Source organism: Nannospalax galili, unplaced genomic scaffold, assembly GCF_000622305.1.
Source record: "Nannospalax galili isolate Female #2095 unplaced genomic scaffold, S.galili_v1.0 scaffold1055, whole genome shotgun sequence".
NCBI classification, from domain to species: Eukaryota; Metazoa; Chordata; class Mammalia; order Rodentia; family Spalacidae; genus Nannospalax; species Nannospalax galili.
In genome coordinates, this window is record NW_008337140.1 from 1,200,326 (window position 1) to 1,221,544 (window position 21,219).

The 21,219-nt window shown below is 45.9% G+C and overlaps 1 protein-coding gene across 1 annotated transcript in view; it reads right to left on the minus strand.

The window, feature by feature from the left end:
* Stk40 (serine/threonine kinase 40) overlaps positions 1-21,219 on the minus strand; it is a 44,204-nt gene that overhangs the window by 16,524 nt on the left and 6,461 nt on the right. Inside the window, exon 2 of the mRNA XM_008832144.3 lies at positions 2,218-2,337. Within this exon, the coding sequence (XP_008830366.1) occupies positions 2,218-2,329 (112 nt within the window). The 5' untranslated portion in view covers positions 2,330-2,337. The remainder of the gene's footprint in view (positions 1-2,217; positions 2,338-21,219) is intronic.

Genomic DNA, 21,219 nt, shown 5'->3' on the forward strand with positions numbered 1-21,219 from the left:
CCACTCCTTCCCTTGGCATCAAGCCTTGGAGGCCTGTTCCTGCTCACTGTGTAGCACTGGCTGGCCTAGAACTATGAAGACCAGGGTGGCCTTGAACTTACCAAGATCCACCTGCCTCTGTGTCCTGAGGGCTGGGATTAAAGGCATGTACTATGGTGCCTGACAGATCTTTAAAAGATATATTTTCTTAATATTTAATTACCAAAGTTTTTTATTTATCTATTTTTATTTTAGTGTATGAGGTTTTTCTCCTGCATGTACTTAAGTGTACCACATGTGAGCAATATCTGGGGAGGCCAGAAGGAGGTGTTAGATCCCCTGGAAATGACGTTATGAACAGCTGTTAATCATCATGTGGGTGCTGGGAATTGAATCCAGGTCCTTTCCAAGAGCAGCAAGCGCTCCTAAACACTGAGCTATCTTTGAGTCCCTTCTAAGATTTATTTTGTGTGTGTGTGTGTGTTTGTGTGTGTATGCACATGTATATATATATGCTACTTATGTGTAGGTACCCACAGAGACCAGAAGAGGGTGTGAGATCCCTTGGAGCTGAAGTTATATTTGGTTGTAAACCACCTGATATGGGTGATGGAAACTGAATTTGGATCCTTTAGAAAAGCAGCAAGTGCATTTAAATGCTGAGCCATCTCTCTAGCACTTTAAGATTTTATTTTAAATTTTAGTTAAGTGTGTGTCTTTGTGTGTGTTTATATACCTGAGTACACCGTCCAGAAGAGGGTGTTAGATGCCCTGCAGCTGGAGTTATAAGTGGTTATGAGCTGCCCAATGTGAGTGGCTGTGAACCAAACTCAGGTCCTCTGGAAAGGCAGCAAGTGCTCTTACCGACTAAGCCTTTTCTCCAACCCTTGTATCCACCTTTTTTTTTTTTTTTTTCTTGAACTCACAGAGATCCACCTGCCTCTGTGTCCCAAGTACTGGGATTAAAGGTGTGTGTCACCATGTCTGGCCAAATAGAATGCTTTCCCCATCAGAGTATCCAAACCTGGTCTCCCGTGTGATAGGCAGGGATACTCACCACTATACTAATGAGGAAATGACTTTTTCTTAATTAAAAAATTTTTTTTTATGTGTATGAGTGTTATGCCTGTATGTGTGTAAGTGCAATCATGTCCTGCAATGCCCGAGGAGGACAGAAGAGGGTGTCTGGTCCCCTGGAACTAGAGTTATCGGTGGTTGTTAGCCACCATGGGGGTGCTGAGATTCAAACACAGTACTTCTGCAAGAACAGACAACGCTCTTAACCACTGAGCCATCTCTCCATACCCCTGCCCACGTTTCTAAGGGGCCAGTTCCATCCCATCCCCTGCCACACCATTGTGGGCTCTCACTTCCCATCACAGTGAGCCCAACCCTGTACTTCTGTCCTGGTAGCTCAGGCTTGCTGGTCCTCCTCCTCTCCCCATGGCTGCTCATTCTCACGCTCAGGTGTCAGTTCAAATGTCACTTCCTTAAAGAGGCCTTTCTTGGCTACACTACTTATAGGCCATCTTGTTTATCTCCTTCAGAGAACTTAGCCAAAGTCTTTTCTTTCCCAAACAAAAATGCTAAGTTTCATGAGGGCAGTTCATCTGTCTTCATCACTATTACATCCCTGCAAATAGCATGGGTCTGGCTGGTATTAGGCACCACCAGAAGCTATTTGCTGGGTGTCTGATGCTGGAACTAGCCTGTGCCTGTAAGTCCAAAAGGCTGCCTCAAAGCAAAAGTCATACCCAGTGTCTGCTGCTAGAGAGCCTATACCACCTGCAGCCCTGGCCATAAGCAATCTGGACTTTCTGGGCCTTAGGCACCACACAGAGTGCCCTGCTGCTCCGCAGCCTCCTGTGAACACCCATCTAGAGGATTCCATGCTGATTTTATAAGAAGTGTAGGGAGTGATGTACAAAACCACTGAAGTGAATGAAATTAGAGAATGTCAAATAGTGCCTTAGATGAAAAGTCTTGGGTTCTAATGCTGCTATGTACTTCCTGTCAAGTTGACATTCTCAGTGGGGGAAGAGAAAGTTTGGCTCTCAGCTTAGACCGACTAAAGCTAGTATAGGGACAAAAAAACTTGACAACTTTCACTAGAGTAACCACAGGCCTGGGTCTTCCACTGACAGATCAGGGCTTCACCCCAGCTGTGGCAGGCACCTCACTCTGCTGCCTACACATTGGCACCTTGCCCACCCCACCTCCCAGCAGTCAGAGACTTACCCAGGATGAACGGTCCTGCTCTCTTTGCGTTATTTCCAGAAATGCCACTCCCTAGAGCCTTGGCCCTGGCTGACGTTTCCCCAGCTCCTCTGTCAGATGCTCTCCGCTTCATTCTCAGCTCTGGACAAGACAGAAAAGACCCCTTCTACTGAGTAAACCAGTGACTTTCCTTATACCAACCAGCCAGCAGTCTGATCTGGGTATGCATCACACAGCTGCTGCTGCTGTGCCACCACCACCGACACCTCCTTCTCACCAGGTGGTACATCTGAGGTTCCCAGGGACAAAGAACCACGACTTCTTTACTTGAGCTTCTTTAGGCACCAGAGTGGATGTATTGAAGGTAGCAGCAGCTACGGGCCACAGAGGTGGGAGGGATGCAGAGGGCTTTGTGCAGATGCTAAAGCCAATCCTGTCCAAGGACAGGGAGGAGAGAACAGGCCTAGCCAAGAGAGCCCTAGCCCCTAAGCATCTGCTCCTAAAGTGGGGACCTCCCCTCCAAAGAGCCTGTGGTACCTTCTCCTGGGTTACTTCTAAGGATCAGTGGGCCATGGGACCCAGGGAAATGGCACCTTATACATGGTGCTTGGGGCATCTTGTCCATGAAATTTGAGGATTACTGCCCTGAAGAGTCCCTCTTCCAACTCTCTTGCTCTTAGATGAAACAACATCTTGAAGTAGCCAATGGGGGGTTTACTTTCTTTTCCCTTCTCTCTCTTTTTTAAAATACTTTATTTAATTTTTATTTTATGTATATGAGTGTATTACATGTATGTAACTGTACCTGTGTTGTGCAGTGCCTGTGGAGGTCAGAAAAAGGTGTTAGATTCCCTGTAACTGGAGTTATGGGCAGTTGTCAGCTGCCATATGGGTGCTTGGAATTGAACCCGGGTCCTCAGCAAACAGCCAATGCCTTAACTACTAAGCCATCTCTCCAGCACCCCGTTCTCTTTTTTTTTTTGAGAGAGGGTCTCCCTGTAGCCACAGATGGCCTGGAACTCTGTGACCAGGCTGGCCTTGAACTCACAGGGAGATTAATCTGCCTGCCTCTGCCTCCTACTGGGATAAAAGGTGTGCGCTACCATGCCCAGCCCTCTTCTGCTCTTTGAAGACATGGTCTTACTCTGTAGTACTCTTTCTATATAAACCAGATTGGCCTTGACCTGCAGTGAGCCACTGCCTCCCAAGGGCTAGGATTATAGGTTCATGTAACCACACCAGCCTTCAACTTTCTTTTTTTTTCCCTTTCTTTAAGATTTATTTTATTTCAGGAGCTGGAGAGACAGCTGAGTGGTTAAGAACACTGGTTGCTCTTGCAGAGGACCTGGGTTTGGTTCCCAGCACTCACATGGCAGCTAACAACTGTCCATAACTCCAGTTCCAGGGGATCCAACACCCTTTTCTGGCCTCTAAGGGCACTGCACATCATGGCTGCACTTATATACATGTAAGCAAAACACTCATACACATAAAATAAAAATAAATTAAATAAAATTTAAAAATTTATTTCAGATGGGTGTGTTGGAGCATGCCTTTAATCCCAACACCTGGGAAGCAGAGGCAGGTAGATTTCTATGAGTTTGAAGCCAACCTGGTCACATAGGAAGTTCCAGGTCAGCCAGGGTGACAAAGTGAGACCCTTGTCAAAAACCAAAATAGGCGTTGGAGAGGTGGCTCAGCAGTTAACACTGGCGGTTCTAGGAGAGGGCCTGGATTTGATTCCCAGCACCCACATGTAACTGCAGTTCCAGGGAAATCTGATGCCCTCTTTTGACTTCTGCAAGCGTTGCATGACACAGGTGCAATGCAGGCAATACACACACACACACACACACACACACACACAAACAAAATGGAATGTTTTAAAAACCAAAATAAATAGATAAATTTTAGTTGCGTGTATATGTGTTGGTGTCAGTGTGGGGATGTGTACATACGTGCAATGTACAAGAGGTAGAGTTACAGGAAGTTGTGATGTGGGTGCTGGAAACTGGACTCAGGTCCTCTGCTAGAGCAGCAAGCATTCTTTACCACTGAGTCATCTCTCCAGCCCCTCTTTACTTTTATTTTTGAGACAGGCATCTCAAAATAACCTGGAGCTTGCTTATTTCTTTTCTTTCCTCTTTCATTTTTTTATTTTTATTTTTATTTTTATTAGCACAGCAAACAGATTCAGTAAGAAAAACTAAGAGAGAACTCCAGAGATTGGGAGGAGCTCCAAGGGAGGAACATGAAAGACCCTGAACTTCTGATCCTGCTGCCTGCACCTCCTGAGCTTTGGAATGGTAGCTCTGTGCTACCATTCCTGTTTCAATGTGGTGCTGAGGACTGAACTCAGGACTTTGTGCATCCTAGGCAATAACTTTGCCATCTGAGCTGCATCTCTAGTCCCCTTTGCTGTTCTTTTCAGATAAAGTCTTGCCCTGCCTGTTGCTCAGGCTGGTCACATACCCCTGAGTTCAAGTGACCCTCCTGCCTTCACCTTCTAAGTGCTGGAATTACAGGTGTGAGTCATCATACCTTGTTGGGGGGGGGGGGGGGAAAGAGAGAAAGTGAGAAAGAGAGAGAGAGAGAGAGAGAGAGAGAGAGAGAGAGAGCGCTACTAGCTCTGTTCCCAATCTGGTTTTAATTACTTTAAAGGAAATAAAATATATTGAGGCAGGAAGATGGGGAGTTTGAGGCTAGTCTGGGCTACAAGGTGAGAACTTGTCTCAAAACACCAAATCACAACAAAATATTGTGCACATAAGAGTGAAAAATACCCCTGGGGGGGGGGGGAACGGGACACTGGACTAGAATCTCCGAACCTGGAAAGTGGAGGGCAGAGGATAAGAAGTTCAAGGTCATCCTCAGCTGCACAGTGAGTTCAAGGTCAGCCTACATGAGATCTTGTCTCAAAAAATAAAAAAAATAGTAATTTTTAAAAAAGAAAAGGGCTGGGCATGCTGGCACATTCTTTTAATCCCAGAACTTGGGAGGCAGAGGCAGATGGATCTCTGTGAGTTCAAGGCCAGCCTGGTCTACATAGTGAATTCCAGGACAACTGGGGCTACAGGGAGACCCTGTCTCAAAAAGACCAAAAATATAAATGAATAAATAAATAAATAAATGAATAAATAAATAAATAAATAAATAAATAAATAAATAAGAAAAAAAGAACAGCACTGGGCTACAGTCACAGCACTCAGGAGGGTAAGGGTGAGAATGGAAAATCTCTTGAGTCCAGGGGTTTGAGACCAGCCTAGGCAATACAGTGACTCTCTTTTTGTTTGTTTTCATTTTTTCTTTTCTTTTTTGAAACAGAGTCCCTCCCTGTAATGCCAGCTAGCCTATAACTCACTATGTAGACCAGGCTGGCTTCCATCTCACAGAGATCCGCCTGCCTCTGCCTCCCAAGTGTTTGTGATTAAAGGCTAGGTATGAATGACCATACAGGAGAGGTCTCTCTCTTTTTTTGAAACAGGGTCTCCCTATAGCCTCAACTGGCCTAGAACTCACTATGTAGACCAGGCTGGCCTTGAACTCACAGAGATCCATCTGCCTCTGCCTCCCAAGTGCTGGGACTACAGGTGTGCACCACCACATCCGGCCTTTCTCTCTCTCTCCCTTTAAAAACAAAACAAAACAAAACAAAACAAAAAAACAACCAGTTAGGGGGCAGACCTAGCTTTGGTAGGATAAGGCTGAGATCTCAGTAGACAGCCTGAGAGGGTGGGTTCTGACCTCCATCTGTATAGCGGCTGGGATCTCCGCAGATTGCCAGAGAGTGCCTGTTCCCACTTCCATCTGGCATAGGGGCTGAGAACTCAGGGGACTGCCTGAGAGCGAGCACCCGGATCCTGCCTCCACCTGGTGAAGCCTTTGAAAGGGAACTGATACCGATTCTAACCACTCCAACAGCTATCAAAATGCCTGAAAGCAAATCCTGAATCTATCACCGACAAGAGAAAAATGAGGAAGAACCCAACAGAGGGATGCTTTTGGAAGCTTTCATCAAGAAATTCCAATGGACTCTCATATGAACATTTGAAATCTGCCCTGTTCTTTTTTCTAGGTCCCTGTCTAGAACTTGTAATGCTAATTACTCTTGCCTTTACTTCTCCTTCACGTCTCCTATTCACCAGTCAAGGACTTTCTTTTCCCCCTACAGATAAGTTATGCAATTTGGGAGTCTTTTAAATAGACCCACTGAAGGGGTACTCCAATTGCCTTATCCTGCATTCCTGTTCAGCATGGAAGAAGCCAGAGTGGTCTGCGTCCAATTCCCTGTCTGCAAGCTGGGTAATCTCTTCAGAGGATGCTGTGATAAGAACAGGAGGCAGGAAGGACTGGAGAGATGGCTCAGCGGTTAAGAGCACTGACTGCTCTTGCAGAAGACCCGGGGTTCGATTCCCAGCAACCACATGGCGGCTACGAACCTTCCTTAACTCCTGTTCCAGGGGAATCTGAAGCCCTCTTCTGACCTCCGAGGCATTGCATGACATGGGTGCACTCACATACAAGCAGGCAATACACTCATACACATAAAATAAAAATAATAAATATTTTTTTAAAAAAAGGAAGAAGAATAGGACTGGGCAGTTAGTGTAAAAAGTAGCCAGTTTCTTGGCTAAAAGTCAAAATATCCTTGGGCCTCTTAGCAACATACTCTGTTCCAAAGGCCAAAAATGTCAAAAGAACTTGGGAGCTTGTATCTAAGCCTTAAAAGATTTTAGGGTTACCTCTTGGGGGGGGAATGTTAGAGTAGCCAAAAGCCCCATAAAAAAATAATAAAAGAAAGAGTACCTGAAGTTATCAGAAAAAAGAGATGGCAGAATCCAAGGCACATTTCTAGGCAACACATAGAAATTGTGATTGAAGTCCAAGGCATAGATAAATTGATCACACTAAGAAAGATACAGTCTGTTTAAAAATAATAATAATAATTAAAAAAAAACCTCTGAGCTTCACACCACCAGCCAATGCTACATAGTGAGACCCTGTCTTAAACAAACAAACAAACACCAGAAGGGAGGGATGAAGGGCTAATCAATGGGCATTGTGACTTTCCTGATAACCCCTCCTCCCAGGACTTCAACGTGAGGTGAACACAGGAGCCAGATTCTGAAAGATATTACTTCTTGACATGGATACAAAAACAAAATGAAACAAAACAAAACAACTAAAAAACAAGGAGTTGGGGCTGGAGAGATGGCTCAGCAGTTAAGAGTACTGACTGCTCTTGCAGAGGACCCAGGTTCGATTCCCAGCACCCACATGGCGGCTATAAACTGTCCTTAACTCCAGTTCCAGGAGAATCCAAAGCCCTCCTCTGACCTCTGCGGCATCACACGACAAGGGTACACTCACATATATGCAGGCAATACACTCATACACATAAAAAATAAAAATAAATAAAATATTTAAAAAATAAAAAAATAAAAATAAAAAACAAGGAGTTGATTCTTGTAGTTCTCCAAAGTCAAAACTCTTGGGAAAGCAGAGTTCAGGCAGAGCAGGGAAACAGATGCTCAGGGGAAGGCAGAGGGCACAGAAGCACCCAGTGCAGGCAGAGATGGGGGTGGGCTGGGAAAGCAGAAAAGCAGTCCAGGGGGAGGGGCAAGCAAACGCAGAGGCCAAAAATGACCCATAAACAACAAGCTCCCAGAAGTCTGTCGTCAGAGGGACCGGTGTGAGGCAGGGAGTGGTGAAGGAACCCAGGAGGAAGGTATGACAGTCACATTAGGGGTGCAAAAGTAAAGGACTCAGAGAAACAGAAACTTCTCTTGTAATTTCTTTTTCCGTACAAAAGTAATTGGCCTTTCCTGCACAAACATTAAAAACAGACAGGCAGAAAAGAAAGACCTAGGAACCATAATCTCATTGGCCAGATGTAAGTGCTGCTCTGCAGACAGACTTCTATGTCTCCTGACTTTTCATTATTACACAAAATAATACAAATTATTGTAAAACTTGGACCACACTGATGCCACTTTGGAATTTTCCCTTTCTCCCTTTTATAGGAGAACTTTATAGTATGTGAGATATATCCTATAAAAGCTGTGAAAAAAAAAATACATACGCAAAGCAAGGCAAGGGATGTGATCAGTGGTAGAGTACATGCCTAGTAAGTCCCAGGCCTTAGGCTCCATCTTCATTAGCACAAAAAATAAAACAGATTTGTATATCATTAAAAAAAAACAAAACATGGGGCCGGAGAGATGGCTCAGCAGTTAAGAACACTGGCTGTTCTTACAGAAGACCCAGGTTCGAATCCCAGCACCCACATAGCAGCTAACAATTGTCTGTAACTCCAGTTCCAGGAGATGGCCTCTTCTGTCCTCCGTTGGCATTGCACGACATGGGTGCACTTACCTACATGCAGGCAATACATGCATACACATAAAGTAAAAATAATAAATACAATATTTTTAAAAATTAAAAAAAACAAAGCCAGGCATGGTGGTGTACACCTTTAATCCCACCACTCAGAGGCAGAAGCAGGCAGATCTCTGTGAGTTCAAGGCCAGCCTGGTCTACATAGTGAGTTCCTGGGGCTACAGGGAGACCCTGTCTCAAAAAGACAAAACAAAACAAAACAAAATAAAACACCAGGGTTTGAGACATGGTTCAGAAGTTAAGAGCTTTTGCAGACGACCCAGGTTCAATTCCTGGCACCCACATGGCATCTAACGACCATCTGTAACTCAGTTCCAGGGGCTCTTACACCCTCTTCTAACCTCCATGGGCACTGCATGACATGGATGCACTTACATACATGCAGGCAACACACTCAAACACATAAAATAAAAATAATATATTTTAAATAAACAAAACAACAGCCACAAGAAAACAAAACCATTAACATCCCTGTTAATACTTTTTGCAGCATCATGTGGTATCTGTTGCAGACACATCATGATTTACCAGCCCTCTCTCCCATTTATAGGCATCCATATTCTTTCCATTTTAGAGAAAGAGTACGTAAGTCCCAAAGTTCTAGAAAAAACATAGATTCTGGGCAGCATCAGAAAGACAAAAAAGAATCAACTCAGGAGGGTGGACACCCGGCTGCCTCTAGTAGGCTGCCTCTCTCAATATTCTTGTCCCTCTCTCTCAGGAGAAATTCCAAGAAGCAAGATTACAGTGCCAAATAGGATAAAGGTTTTTTTAAAAATATTTTATTATTTTATGTGTATGAGTGTATTGCCTGCATATATGTGAGTGCACCCATGTCGTGCAATGCCACAGAGGTCAGAAGAGGGCTTCATATTTCCCTGGAACTGGAGTTAAGGACAGTTTGTAGCCACCATGTGGGTGCTGGGAATTGAACCTGGGTCCTCTACAAGAGCAGTCAGTGCTCTTAACTGCTGAGCCATCTCTCCGGCCCCAGGATAAAGGTTTTTATTTTTGTTTTAAAAATATTTATCTTCAAATAATCTCACCCTAGCTCATGATGACCTGGTGCTCACTATGTAGCCCAGGCTAGCCTCAAACTTATAGTGATTCACCTGTCTTAGCCTCCCAAAGTGCGAGCCACCATGCCTGGCAGGGTGGGGTAAACTAAATTTTTTTTTTTTTTGGTCTTTTTTTTGAGACAGGGTCTCCCTATAGTCCCAGCTGGCCTGGAACTCACTATGTAGACCAGACTGGCCTTGAACCCACAGAGATTCATCTGCCTCTGTCTCCCGAGTACTGGGATTAAAGGCGTGTGCCACCATGCCTGGCTGGGTAAACTAAATTTTTTTTCGGTATTTTTGAGACAGGGTCTCCCTGTAGCCCCAGCTGTCCTTGTACTATGTAGATCAGGCTGGCCTCAGACTCACAGAGATCCACCTGCCCCTGCCTCCCAAGTGCTGTGACTACAGACATGTGCAACCACGCCCGGCTGGGTAAGCTGTTTTTTAAGGGGGGTTTGACACATACTGCCAAGCTGTTCCCAGGAAGGTGATGGCAATTTCCAATCCCATCAGCAGAGAGGGGAGTCACAGATCTGGCACAGATCTGTGGGCTGTTTCTTTACTCACAGGTAACAAAAGATAAGTGAACAAAAGGTACTTTAAAAGATTCATGTTTCTTTATTTCTGAGATTGAAATTGTTTCACATGTTTATTAGTTGCTTGAATTATTTCTTTTTAAATTTCCTTTATTTCAACCAGGCATGGTGGTATACACCTTTAATCCTAGCACTTGGAATGCAAAGGCAGGCAGATCAAGGCCGGTGTGGTCTACATAGTAAGTTCCAGGGCAGCTAAGGCTATGGAGAGACCCTGTCTCAAAAAAAAAACAAAAACAAACAAACAAAAAATCCTCGATTTTGTTCTCCATTTAAGAAAAAATATTTTATTATTATTTTTTTATGTGTATGAGTGTATTGCCTGCATGTATGAGAGTGTATTGTCTGCATGTATGTAATGTGCAATGCCGTAGAGGTCAGAAAAGGGCGTCAGATTCCCCTGGAACTGGAGTTAAGGACGGTTCATAGCCACCATGTGGGTGCTGGGAATCAAAGCCCAGTCCTCTGCAAGAGCAGGCAGTGCTCTTAACTGCTGAGCCATCTCTCCAGCCCCCATTCTCCATTTTTTAATTGCTATGTTTATGTTAACTATTTAAACTGGTGAAATATTTCTGTCTGTTCCTTTAGTTTTTGCCAGTATCCTAGAAAACTTCCTTATTCTGAGGATTACAATTCTTGTCATTGGGAGCTTCTGCTAACATCCAACAGTCCTCAGACAGAGAGGGAGTCATGGTTAGGCTAGGCTGTGACTGCCCAAGAAGTACACTCAAAAGCAGAGAAAAATCAGGTGGTTTTAGAAGCACCCTGAAAAGCCAGGCTCTGCTTGCCTAGCTCCTAGACACCCCCCGAGAGGCCTGGCTTGAGCGCTCCTAGCCAATGGCGCCTACTATCTCACACTCATGGTGTCCTGCCATTTCCTCCAGGCACTTCCCACACTTTATAATGATGGTGGCACCTTGGTGCCTGGTCCAGCAGATAATTCACAATGAACAAGATGCCTTCCCTCCAGTTGGTGATAGTCTTACCAGAGCCAGCAGCCTCTAGTGATGGTATCACTACAGTCTGATCCTGTTCCTCTCTGGGGTGCTGGGCCTCCTCTTTCTTTCCCAGTTCCCTGGAGAGCACCAGGCAAGCATCTCACATCTGTGTAGACTCTGCCTACACACAGTCTAGACACCAGTTTGCTGGGAGCAGCTGCAGCCTAGACAATGAGTGGGCTCAGCCTGACCCCACCCATCCCACTCAGGATTCAACTCAAGTGAATGGCACGGGAATGGCTCCAAGACGCTGGCAGACAGAAGGCTGGGAGCAGATGGGCAGGGAGAGGAAAAGATGCTGGCAGGGAAGAGGTAGCCAGGCTGCCTTCCTTCTTCAACATTCCAAATGACAGAAGCAAAAGAAGTGTGAAGAGGTAGGTCTAGAAAACTGGACATGGTGTTGAGGCTCACTAATGAAGAGATCAGACTAAGCTTCTAGAAACAGACCTCTCCACCCTGCCCTCAAACTATCTTGACAAGCATCCCTCCAAGAATACCTACAAATAGTCCATAAAAATGCCTACTTTAGGAATCCTGACTTCATTCACAGTGAGATCCGATGGCACAGTTCTGGCTGCTCAGGAGGACTTGGGCATGGCCCTTCAACAGACAGCTGGTCCTCAGCCTGGGGTGAAGGGCCCTGGCCCTACCTAGCTCAGGTGCAGTTATGTGCCTAAGGCTTCCCAGGCTGAAGTCTCAGCAGCCAAGGAACTTAACAGTCCTAGCTTAGACATTTGTAGAGCTTTAGCTTTGTCAATTTTTCCATGTTTTATCTTTGCAAGGCAGTGTCATGCCCCCTAGAGCATCAAAAGAACACTTGATGAGGTAAAAATGATGATGGGGTGCCTAGGAGAGAGACACTAAAAAAGAACCCAGCCCAGCAGCCCTGCCTACTGCAGGTTATGGCTGGGATGGGCAATTCTGAAAGCAGAGGGTTCTGTGGGCTTTGCTGGGCCCTGGAAATGAGTGGTGGGCCTCAGCACAAGAGGGCATCAGCTCTGAGTCAGCTACCAGCATATCTGTATAGGGGATGCCTGGTGCTGTAGAGTCAACTTGAGGCAAAGGTTACCTCACCCAAAAGCCACTGGCAATATGAAATGCCCAGCTAGAGAGGCTCAGAGTCCAGTGGTGTAGGTACACAGGGCAGGGCACAGGAGAGATGGTCAGGTACATCCAGGTCAGGTACTGAAGACAGCATAGGGTTCAGCTTTGCGGACACGTGGACACACCTCCACATCTCCAAAGAGAGACAGGCTGTAAAGAAAGATGGTACTGAACAAAGAACACAGTTACTGAGTCACTGTTGCCTCTCTCCCCAGCTTGGTCTGGCCTCAGATCCACATCACTACAAGGTGCTAAAAGTCTGGCAGAGGTGTGGAGGGCGAGTCCTGCCACTCACACAGAAGCATTAACAACATAAGCATATATGATGCACAGGCAGAGGGAGTCCCCTGTCCCAGTAAGAGTGAGGGGCAGCCCAGGGCTATATATGGGCAGAAGATGCCATGCTCAACCTCATTGTCATCTTTTCCTTTCCTTGTTTTGGTCTTTTTGAGACAGGGTCTCCCTGTAGCCCCAGCTGTCCTGGAACTCACTATGTAGACCAGGCTGGCCTTGAACTCACAGAGACTCACCTGCCTCTGCCTCTCTGCTGCTGTAACGAAAGGCATTCGCTACCACCTCTGGCTTGAAGGACTTTCTATTGTAGCTATTGACCTACATCTGGGTGCATGCATTTGTCAAAACAGCTAAACAGTTAAAAGATCTGTGAAATTCACTGTGTGCAAATACACCTCAAATGAAGAAATGTCGCATTGGACGCAAAAGGTCAAAGTTATTTTTACTAACAATGGAACCAAATTGACATCTGATATGGTACACCTAACAAAGATGTATTCCTTACTTATGCTTTTCTTTGAAAAAAATGTACAAAATGAATATAATTATGACAACTTGAGTTGAAATGTCTTTTTAAAAAATATTTTGTTTTAGGGCTGGAGAGATGGCTCAGCGGTTAAGAACACTGACTGCTCTTGCAGAAGACCTGGGTTCCAATCCCAGCACCCACATGGCAGCTAACAACTGTCCGTAACTCCAGTTCCAGGGGATCGAACAACCTCTTCTGTCTTCCGTGGGCACTGCATGACACGAGTGCATTTACCTACATGCAGGCAATATACACATACACATAAAATAAAAATAATAAATTTTAAAAATTTTATTTTTTAATTTTATATGTATGAGTGTTTTGCCTACATGTATGTAAGCCTATCATGTGTATGCCTGGTGCCCACATCTCCTGGAACTGCAGTTAAAGACAAGTGTTAGCTGCCATGTGGTACTGGGAACCAAACCTGGGTCCTCTGCAAGAGCAGCCAGTGCTCTTAACTGCTGAGCCATTGCTCCTAAATTGAAATACTTTCAACAAAATGGGCTTATATGCTTTCAGTTAAAGAAAAGCTGATGTCGGGTGTGGTGATGCACAACTGTAATCACGGCACTCAGGAGATAGAAGGCAGGAGATCAGTAGTTCAAGATCAGAAGTTCTGCCACTTAAGTTCAAAGCCAGACTGGGATTCATGAGACTGCATGGGTGCATGTGTGTGTGCGTGTGGAGAGAGAGAGCGAGAGAGCAAGAGCCTAGAAACCAAACTTGGATACTCTGAAACACCAGCAAAGCACTCTTAACTGCTATCTTCAGCCCCAGTTACATTTCCTGAATTTGAAATTCTCATATGGTTACATAATAAAATGTCATTCTTACATGATACATACTCAAGTGTTTAGTTTAGGGGTGCATAAGAGCCATGATGCCTGGAACTTATGCTCAGGTTCTCAGAGGCACAGGACAAAGTCCAACCTGTTGAAATAGCTCCCAAGACTTGATTCACAAGTTCAAAAGGGCCTGTCTGTCCTTGGGTACACAGTCACAGTGGAAGAAGCTAGAACCTCATTTTGCTGGGCAGAGTCAGCCTGGCATGAATGGGGGTGGGGTGGGGTGTTTTAGTTTTATATGGCCACAGGATAAGGGAAAAAGTAGGGGCTGCAATCTCCAGGTCCACCACCTGGCAGAGCCTTTCTGCAGCTCATCTTCAAAGGATAGGACAGTGGGTCACTACTCTCCTTCAGGTTGATAAGAGAGGATGCAGGGACCACTCTGCCAGAAGAGAAACCACCTCTGCTACCTGAGTAATGGGCTGGACAGACAGAGGCCAGCAGGTTGCAGCACCTCCACCTATCTGTGGTGGTCTTCCACTATTCCCATGCTTTTCAGGAAGCAACCCAAGCTCTTCAGAAAGCCTGCCCTCACTGCCCTTTTATGCATACTTACGTAGCCCACGACACATGGGGCCCTGTGTGTGCCATGAACACCCCTGCCCTGCACTTCTCCCTGGCTGGCTTGTCCTTTCAGTCCTGTCTGAAGTGTCACCTACAGGAGATATTCATGGAAGACCACTTACCAGACTTGGCTGCTCTTCCTCCAGTACCCAGAACACCTGACAATGTCTCTGTCCCCTCCCACGTGGCTGTGATTATTGGTTTGTCTCTCTGACTCTCCCATCCCAGACTATGGGCTCCTAAAAGAGCAAGCCCAGTTCATTTCTTCTTGTTTGCACCCAGTCCAGTACCTGACAAAAGCCCAGAGAGAAAATGGACTGTCTGCTAAACATTTATAAGGCACTGAGGCCAACATTTGGGTAGGAAAAGAGACATCTGGAAAAGATGCACAGTGTGATTCACAGGCAAATTCTGTCCTATGCCAGGCAAGGGTTTGGTATGGGAGCAGAAGAAAACAGAGCAGCACAGACTAGGTGGGGTCTACCAGCTCAAGGCAAGAGACAGAGTGTCACAACTGCACACAGGGGCCATACAGGTTTTGGGCTGTTTGACCAGGAAAAATCCCATGGCAAACTGGGTGCTGGGGCACATGCCTATAATCCCAGAACTCAGGAGGTGGAATCAGGAAGATAGAGTTCAAGGCCAGGCTGGACTACAGAGGGAGGCCCTGTCAAAAGAAAGGAAGGAAGGAAAAAGATCCAATCCAAAGCAAAAGACAAAAGTACCCCAGTGCTCAAGAGGCTAAGGCAAGAGGATTATTTTGAGTTCAAAGCTAGCCTGAGCTAACAAGTTCTGTGTCAGAAATGCATGGGGCAGGACAAAGTCTAAACTGGCTGATCCCCCAGGGTTGTTTAGACAGTGGAGAGATATCTCTAACTGTGGAACAAACCCATTCATGTGTAAAATCCTTTTCTGAGGAAGGGAAGGGACAGACCAACACTTGATGTAAGAACACTCTTAAAATCCACGTGGGAGGCCTACACTCTCACATTAATGACCTTAATTTTTGCTTACAGCTTTATAGTTTACAAAGCACTTGCAAATACATAATTACAACTGATCCTCTCCAACCCACACAAAACTCCAATATTCTCTAGAAAAAGAAATTGAGATTCAGAGATAGTAAGACCTGCCTTAAGTCACATAGGTAACTAGAAAAGCTGAGACATGAACACAAGTTTTCTGATGTTAAATCTGCATGGCCACATTATTTCCTTAACTGTCTCTACTCTACCTGAGGCAACCAACTTCCTACAAACCTGTTCTCCACCCATAGTCAACTCAAGAAAGCAAGAGGAATTCAGAGCTCTCAGACCAAAGGTTTCAAACTAGTTGGGAGAACAAGACCAATATGGGGTAATGCAAAACTCGGTTTAAGTCTCAGCTTTCATCACTCACTTGCTTTGTGACCCTAAACGAGTCACCTACATTCCCTCCTTCACAGGATGCCCAAAGAATCCGATGTTATCCTCATGCTGGTGGTATCTTTGTAGTAGAAAGACAAGTGTCTGCTGCATGCACAGGTGACCTCCCCTGCTGAAAATCTCTTCAGGCACATGCTTTTTATTTTTTGTTTTTGGTCTTTTTGAGACAGGGTCTCCTCTCCCTGTAGCCCCAGCTGTCCTGGAACTCGCTATGTAGACCAGGCTGGCCTTGAACTCACAGAGATCCACCTGCCTCTGCCTCCCAAGTGCTAGGATTAAAGGCATGTGCTAGCTAGCATGCCCAGCAATGCTTTAATTGTATTTGAAGGGTACCTCCCAGTTGCCAGGACCCATTCTCAGGGTTTCCTCTTTTTTTTGAGGCAGGGTCTCACTATGTATCCCTGGCTGACCTGGAACTTGCTACATATAAATCAGGCTGGCCTTGAACTTGTGGTTCTCTTCCTGCTGCCTCTGCCTTCTATGTTCTGGGATACAAGCCTGTACCACCATGCCCGGCCTATATTCCTTTTAATTCTTACGTAACTTTCTTCCTGGGGACTGGAGAGCCCGCTCAGCAGTTGAGAGCACTGGCTGCTCTTCCAGAGGACTCGGGTTCAATTCCCAGCACCCGCATGGCAGCTAATAACCATCCGTAACTCCAGTTTCAGAGGAGTCAAAGTTCTCTTTTGACTTCCACAGGCATTGCATGACATGGATGCACTTGCAGGCAATACACTCATACACATAAAATAAACATGAATTAAAAAAAGAAAAATAAAACTTTCTCCCTGACTGCATTGCTGGGGATTGAACCCAGGGCCTCGTGCAGTCAGCAAGTGCTCTACCACTGAGCTACACCTGCAGCATCATTTTCTCTTTTTCTTTTTCTCTTTCTTTTTCTTTCTTTCTTTCTTTCTTTCTTTCTTTCTTTCTTTCTTTCTTTCTTTCTCTCTCTCTCTCTCTCTCTCTCTCCCTCCCTCCTTTCTTCTTTCTTTCTTTCTTTCTTTTTTTTGTCTTTTGAGACAGGGTCTCCCTGTAGCCCCAGCTGTCCTGGAACTCACTATGTAGACCAGGCTAGCCTTGATCCGCCTGCCTCTGCCTCCTGAGTGCTGGGACTAAAGGCATGCACCATCATGCCCAGAACCCACTTTCTTTTTTTTAAAAACAATATATTTTATTTATTATTTTTATGTGTATGAGTGTATTTATTGCCTGCCTGTATGTAAGGGCACCCAGCCATACAACGCCTGCAGAGATCAGAAGAGGGTGTCGGATCCCATGAAATTGGAGTTATGTATGGCTAACCACCATGTGGGTTCTGGGAACCAAACCCAGGTCCTCTGCAAGAGTAGTCAGTGCTCTTAACTGCTGAGCCATCTCTTCAGTCCCAACATTCCCTTTTCACTACTGAGAAACCAAAGCCTGGTGGTCAGCAGCTCCCTGAGACCTGTTCTCTACTCCCATTCAGGCTGGGAAGCAGGTGAGGCTGTTTCAGAGGATTCTCTCTTTGAGTCTGAATGTCAGCTACCACTGAAGGAGGCATGAATCCTCTCCTGGGAGCTCAAAGGAACCAATGGAAACCAAGTGCTTTGTGCTCAGGATGGATGCTGGGGGGATGGGGAGGCAGATTAGTAATCCTTTGACTCCAGCCAGGACTCCCTGATGACAAAGATTCATGCATGTGCTGTCATCTTTACTGTTCCGAAACAGTGATGAGTCTGTTCATTTTTTAAATGCAGGAGGATAGCATAGCTCTACTTTGTCAAGAATACATAACATCACACCATTCTTTAAACACTGCACTTTACTGCCTGGGGGTTACTAGTGAGAGGGCAGTTCGGCTCAGGGTGAGCCCCACCCACTGCAGGCCTCTGCTCCCTTGCCTGTGGGAGAATACCTGCAGCAGCCAGAGAGGAAGTGACTCAGCCAGGGGGAAGTGGGAGGGGTGCTCACAGAGGGCCCTGAGCTGCTCCCCCCAGTACATCCGCTGCCATCCTCCGCAGCAGCCCTTCCACAGCAGCACTCCAACAAGCTGACAGGCTGAGCACTGCTGGCTGAGACCAGAAGGAACCTGTAAAGCCCCAATTTGCAGCTTGGGGACCCAGTTCTATCTGATTTCCTTTGGGAGGCAGGCTTTACAGATCAGTCCCCAAAAAGAGAAGACTGTGTCATCACCCCAGTACCCTGAGGAAGTCCCCACTGGGCTCCACTAAAGATGCCTTGGCCAGGAAGGTCATCCCAGAGCAATTCTAGAAGAAAAGCCATGAGGTTGTGTGCTAGAGGCAGACAGGCACTTTCTATGTGATTCCTCTGGGGAAAAGACGGTGAGACACCAGTCCCTGTGGATTGCTGAAGTAGGCTGCTGCTCCTGGGGGCAAATCGTTTCACCAATAGTCACTCTTGGAAGCCACCTGAATGGGATGGATTCAGGGCAGTGTTGCCAGCCCTGCCGCCAGCTCCCCCTCCTCCCAGGCCCCCGGAAGCAGCTGATGTGACAACAAATAATCTGTCGCTGTGTGTGGGTGTCAGAGGAGGAAGGGACAGACTTTAAGAGCTTTCTCAGGCTGGTATCCCCATCCAGAAAAGCAGCCAAGCACACTGACTTGGGAAGACATTTGTGGTAGACCTTGGCTCTGCAGGGGGCCTTCTGCCATGTGCAAGTGACACTGGAGTGAGAGTCACTGACAGCATTCCGTCACCCTGGCCTGCTCTGCCTCCCCAGCTAGAAAAGAAGCTTACAGCAAGGGAGATCCTGGCATGTGACTCAGGGGCCCCTCAGCTCAAAATACTGGTTATTGCTTTGTGTGGTGACTCAGCGGGTCGCATATGGAGTTCAAATATTGACACCCACAATAACCCAGATCAGGCAAGAAGAAAGCAGCAAGAGATCAAAGAAGGGTTGGCTAAATCTGAGAGACATTTCTGTCCACAGTGTGACCTCACTTGAAGAGAGGAGAGGGATGGAGCTGCCCCCAGAAGGGTGCGTTGCTGAAGATTGCCAGAGCTAGCATGCAATAGGCAGCAGGCAAATGTCTATGCCCAATTTCCAGAGTGACAGAGTCCAGGCTGGGCCTACTTGCATGCAATTCTCTCCTTATACTGTCTCCTACAGGAAAAACTCCCCACCATCACCCTGTGAGAAAGGCAATTTGGATTAGAGCCAATAAACTACCTTTCTTTAACTGCCTCTATAAAAAGTTAAATTTCACAACTCTGGGCTGGGGATGTAGCTCAGTTGGTAGAGCACTTGCATGGGGCCCTGGGTGGATCCCCAGTCCCACTTAAACTGGACATGGTGGTACATGCCTATAATCACTCAGGAGACTGACTGAGGAGGATCAGAGGTTCAAGGTCATCCTTGGTGAGTTCCAGGCCAGACTGAGCTATATAAGACCCTGTCTCAAAAATATAAAATAAAATAGGGACTGGAGAGATGGCTCAGTGGTTTAAGAGCACTGGCTGCTCTTCCAGAGGACCTGGGTTCGATTCCCAGCATTCACATGGTAGCCAACAACTTCATACCTCCAGTTCCAGAGACTGTAATACCTTCTTCTGGTCTGTGGGTACTGCATGACATAGGTGTACTTACATATATGCAGGTAACATACTCATACACATAAAATAAAAATAAAGAAATCAAAATTGATGGGTAGATGGACAGTAGGTCTTGTCATCACACTGCCCCTCCAGTTGGCCGTTCAGGTAGATGAGCCCACATGCTATGAGACACCAAGAGGCCAGAGCAAGCCTATCTCAGGGACCATGAGTCACCACCCAGACACTAATTAGAGCACATGCATTCCATGTCTTGCTTGAGTATATGTCTTATTTAAGGGGTCTTCACCTCAGGACCTGCTCAATGCCCAAACCCAGCAGTTATGCAGGAAACTACATACTGCGCATGAAACCTGAAAAAGAAAATGCACATGGTTTGGGCTGAGCAATTCCAGCAGTTCTGGGGATTTGTTCTCTAGATATCACCACACAAATTCACAAAGACAAATGGGTTCAATGTGGGTCCCCTGTGTTGTAAAAAAGAAAAAGGAAAAAAAAACAAGCCAACCATACATATACACAAATCAAAATACCTACATAGCCCAGATGGGAAATGATCTAAACTCCCACCAAGAAAAGACTGGTTAACTAATTATGTTCCATCCAGACAGTAGAATATGCAGCCTTTAAGACTGAATCTACACTAGAGGAGAAAGATGTCTATGATCCTCCTAAAACCAAACTGCAGCACTATAAGTACATATGATCCTATTTTGATTAAAAAATTGCACACATCCTTGAATATGCATAGGAAATTTTTAGAATTTAACAGCGACTACTCTCCAAGCAATAAGCTAGAGATCCAATGAGGGGAAGGAGTTTTATTTCATATTCTTCTGCATAATTTGACCATTTTCCCATAATTATCATAATGATACTTTTTAGGATTCAAAAGGTTTTCTGAATCTATTAGAATTGTTAAATGCAGTGATGGATTCAAGGAGGCTGGATCTTTAAGAAGGCAGTGTTGGGAGGCTGTGGCATGCTAACAGGTAGAAGCTGAGTGAGTGCCCTAGGTGTGGGCCTGTATGTTAAGGCAAGGGGATCCCAGAAGGCCAAAGATGGAAAAGTCAAGGCCAGCATTTCTAGGAAGCACCAGCTCCTTCCTGGCACTTGCAAACAGGCCTATAAAAACTTCCTGCTTGCCACCTGGTGTTTAATCCTCATCTCCACCTTAGTGCAGGAATAGCTCTGCCCATTGTCACAGGAGAGGAGACTGCGGTTAGAAAGACCTGTTCAAGGTCACTTGACTGGCCTGTGGCAGAGCCGGATTCTGAAGCCAGGTCTGATTTGATCTCAACTGCTGGGTGACATGGTTTAAAATGTCCCTATGCACTATCCATATGGAGGATGGAGGAGAACTTGTCTCCAGACAGTGGCAGTAACATCCTTCTGGCAAAGGGACTGAGACAGTCTTGCCAAGGTCCTTTCCAGCTCTACAGCTCTGTGACTCCAAGATTCCATGTGGACTGAGCTCCCTGGCACCAGAGCCTGGCCAGAATGGAGGGATGAATGGGTGGCATGGGCTCCAGAGTCAGACAAAGCTGGACTGAAAGTCTGGACTCTGCCCTCTAGCTGTATGACATAGGACAGGTTCCTTAATCTCTCTGATCCTGGGTGGGCTACTCCATAAAGCAGAGACAAGCCTTAT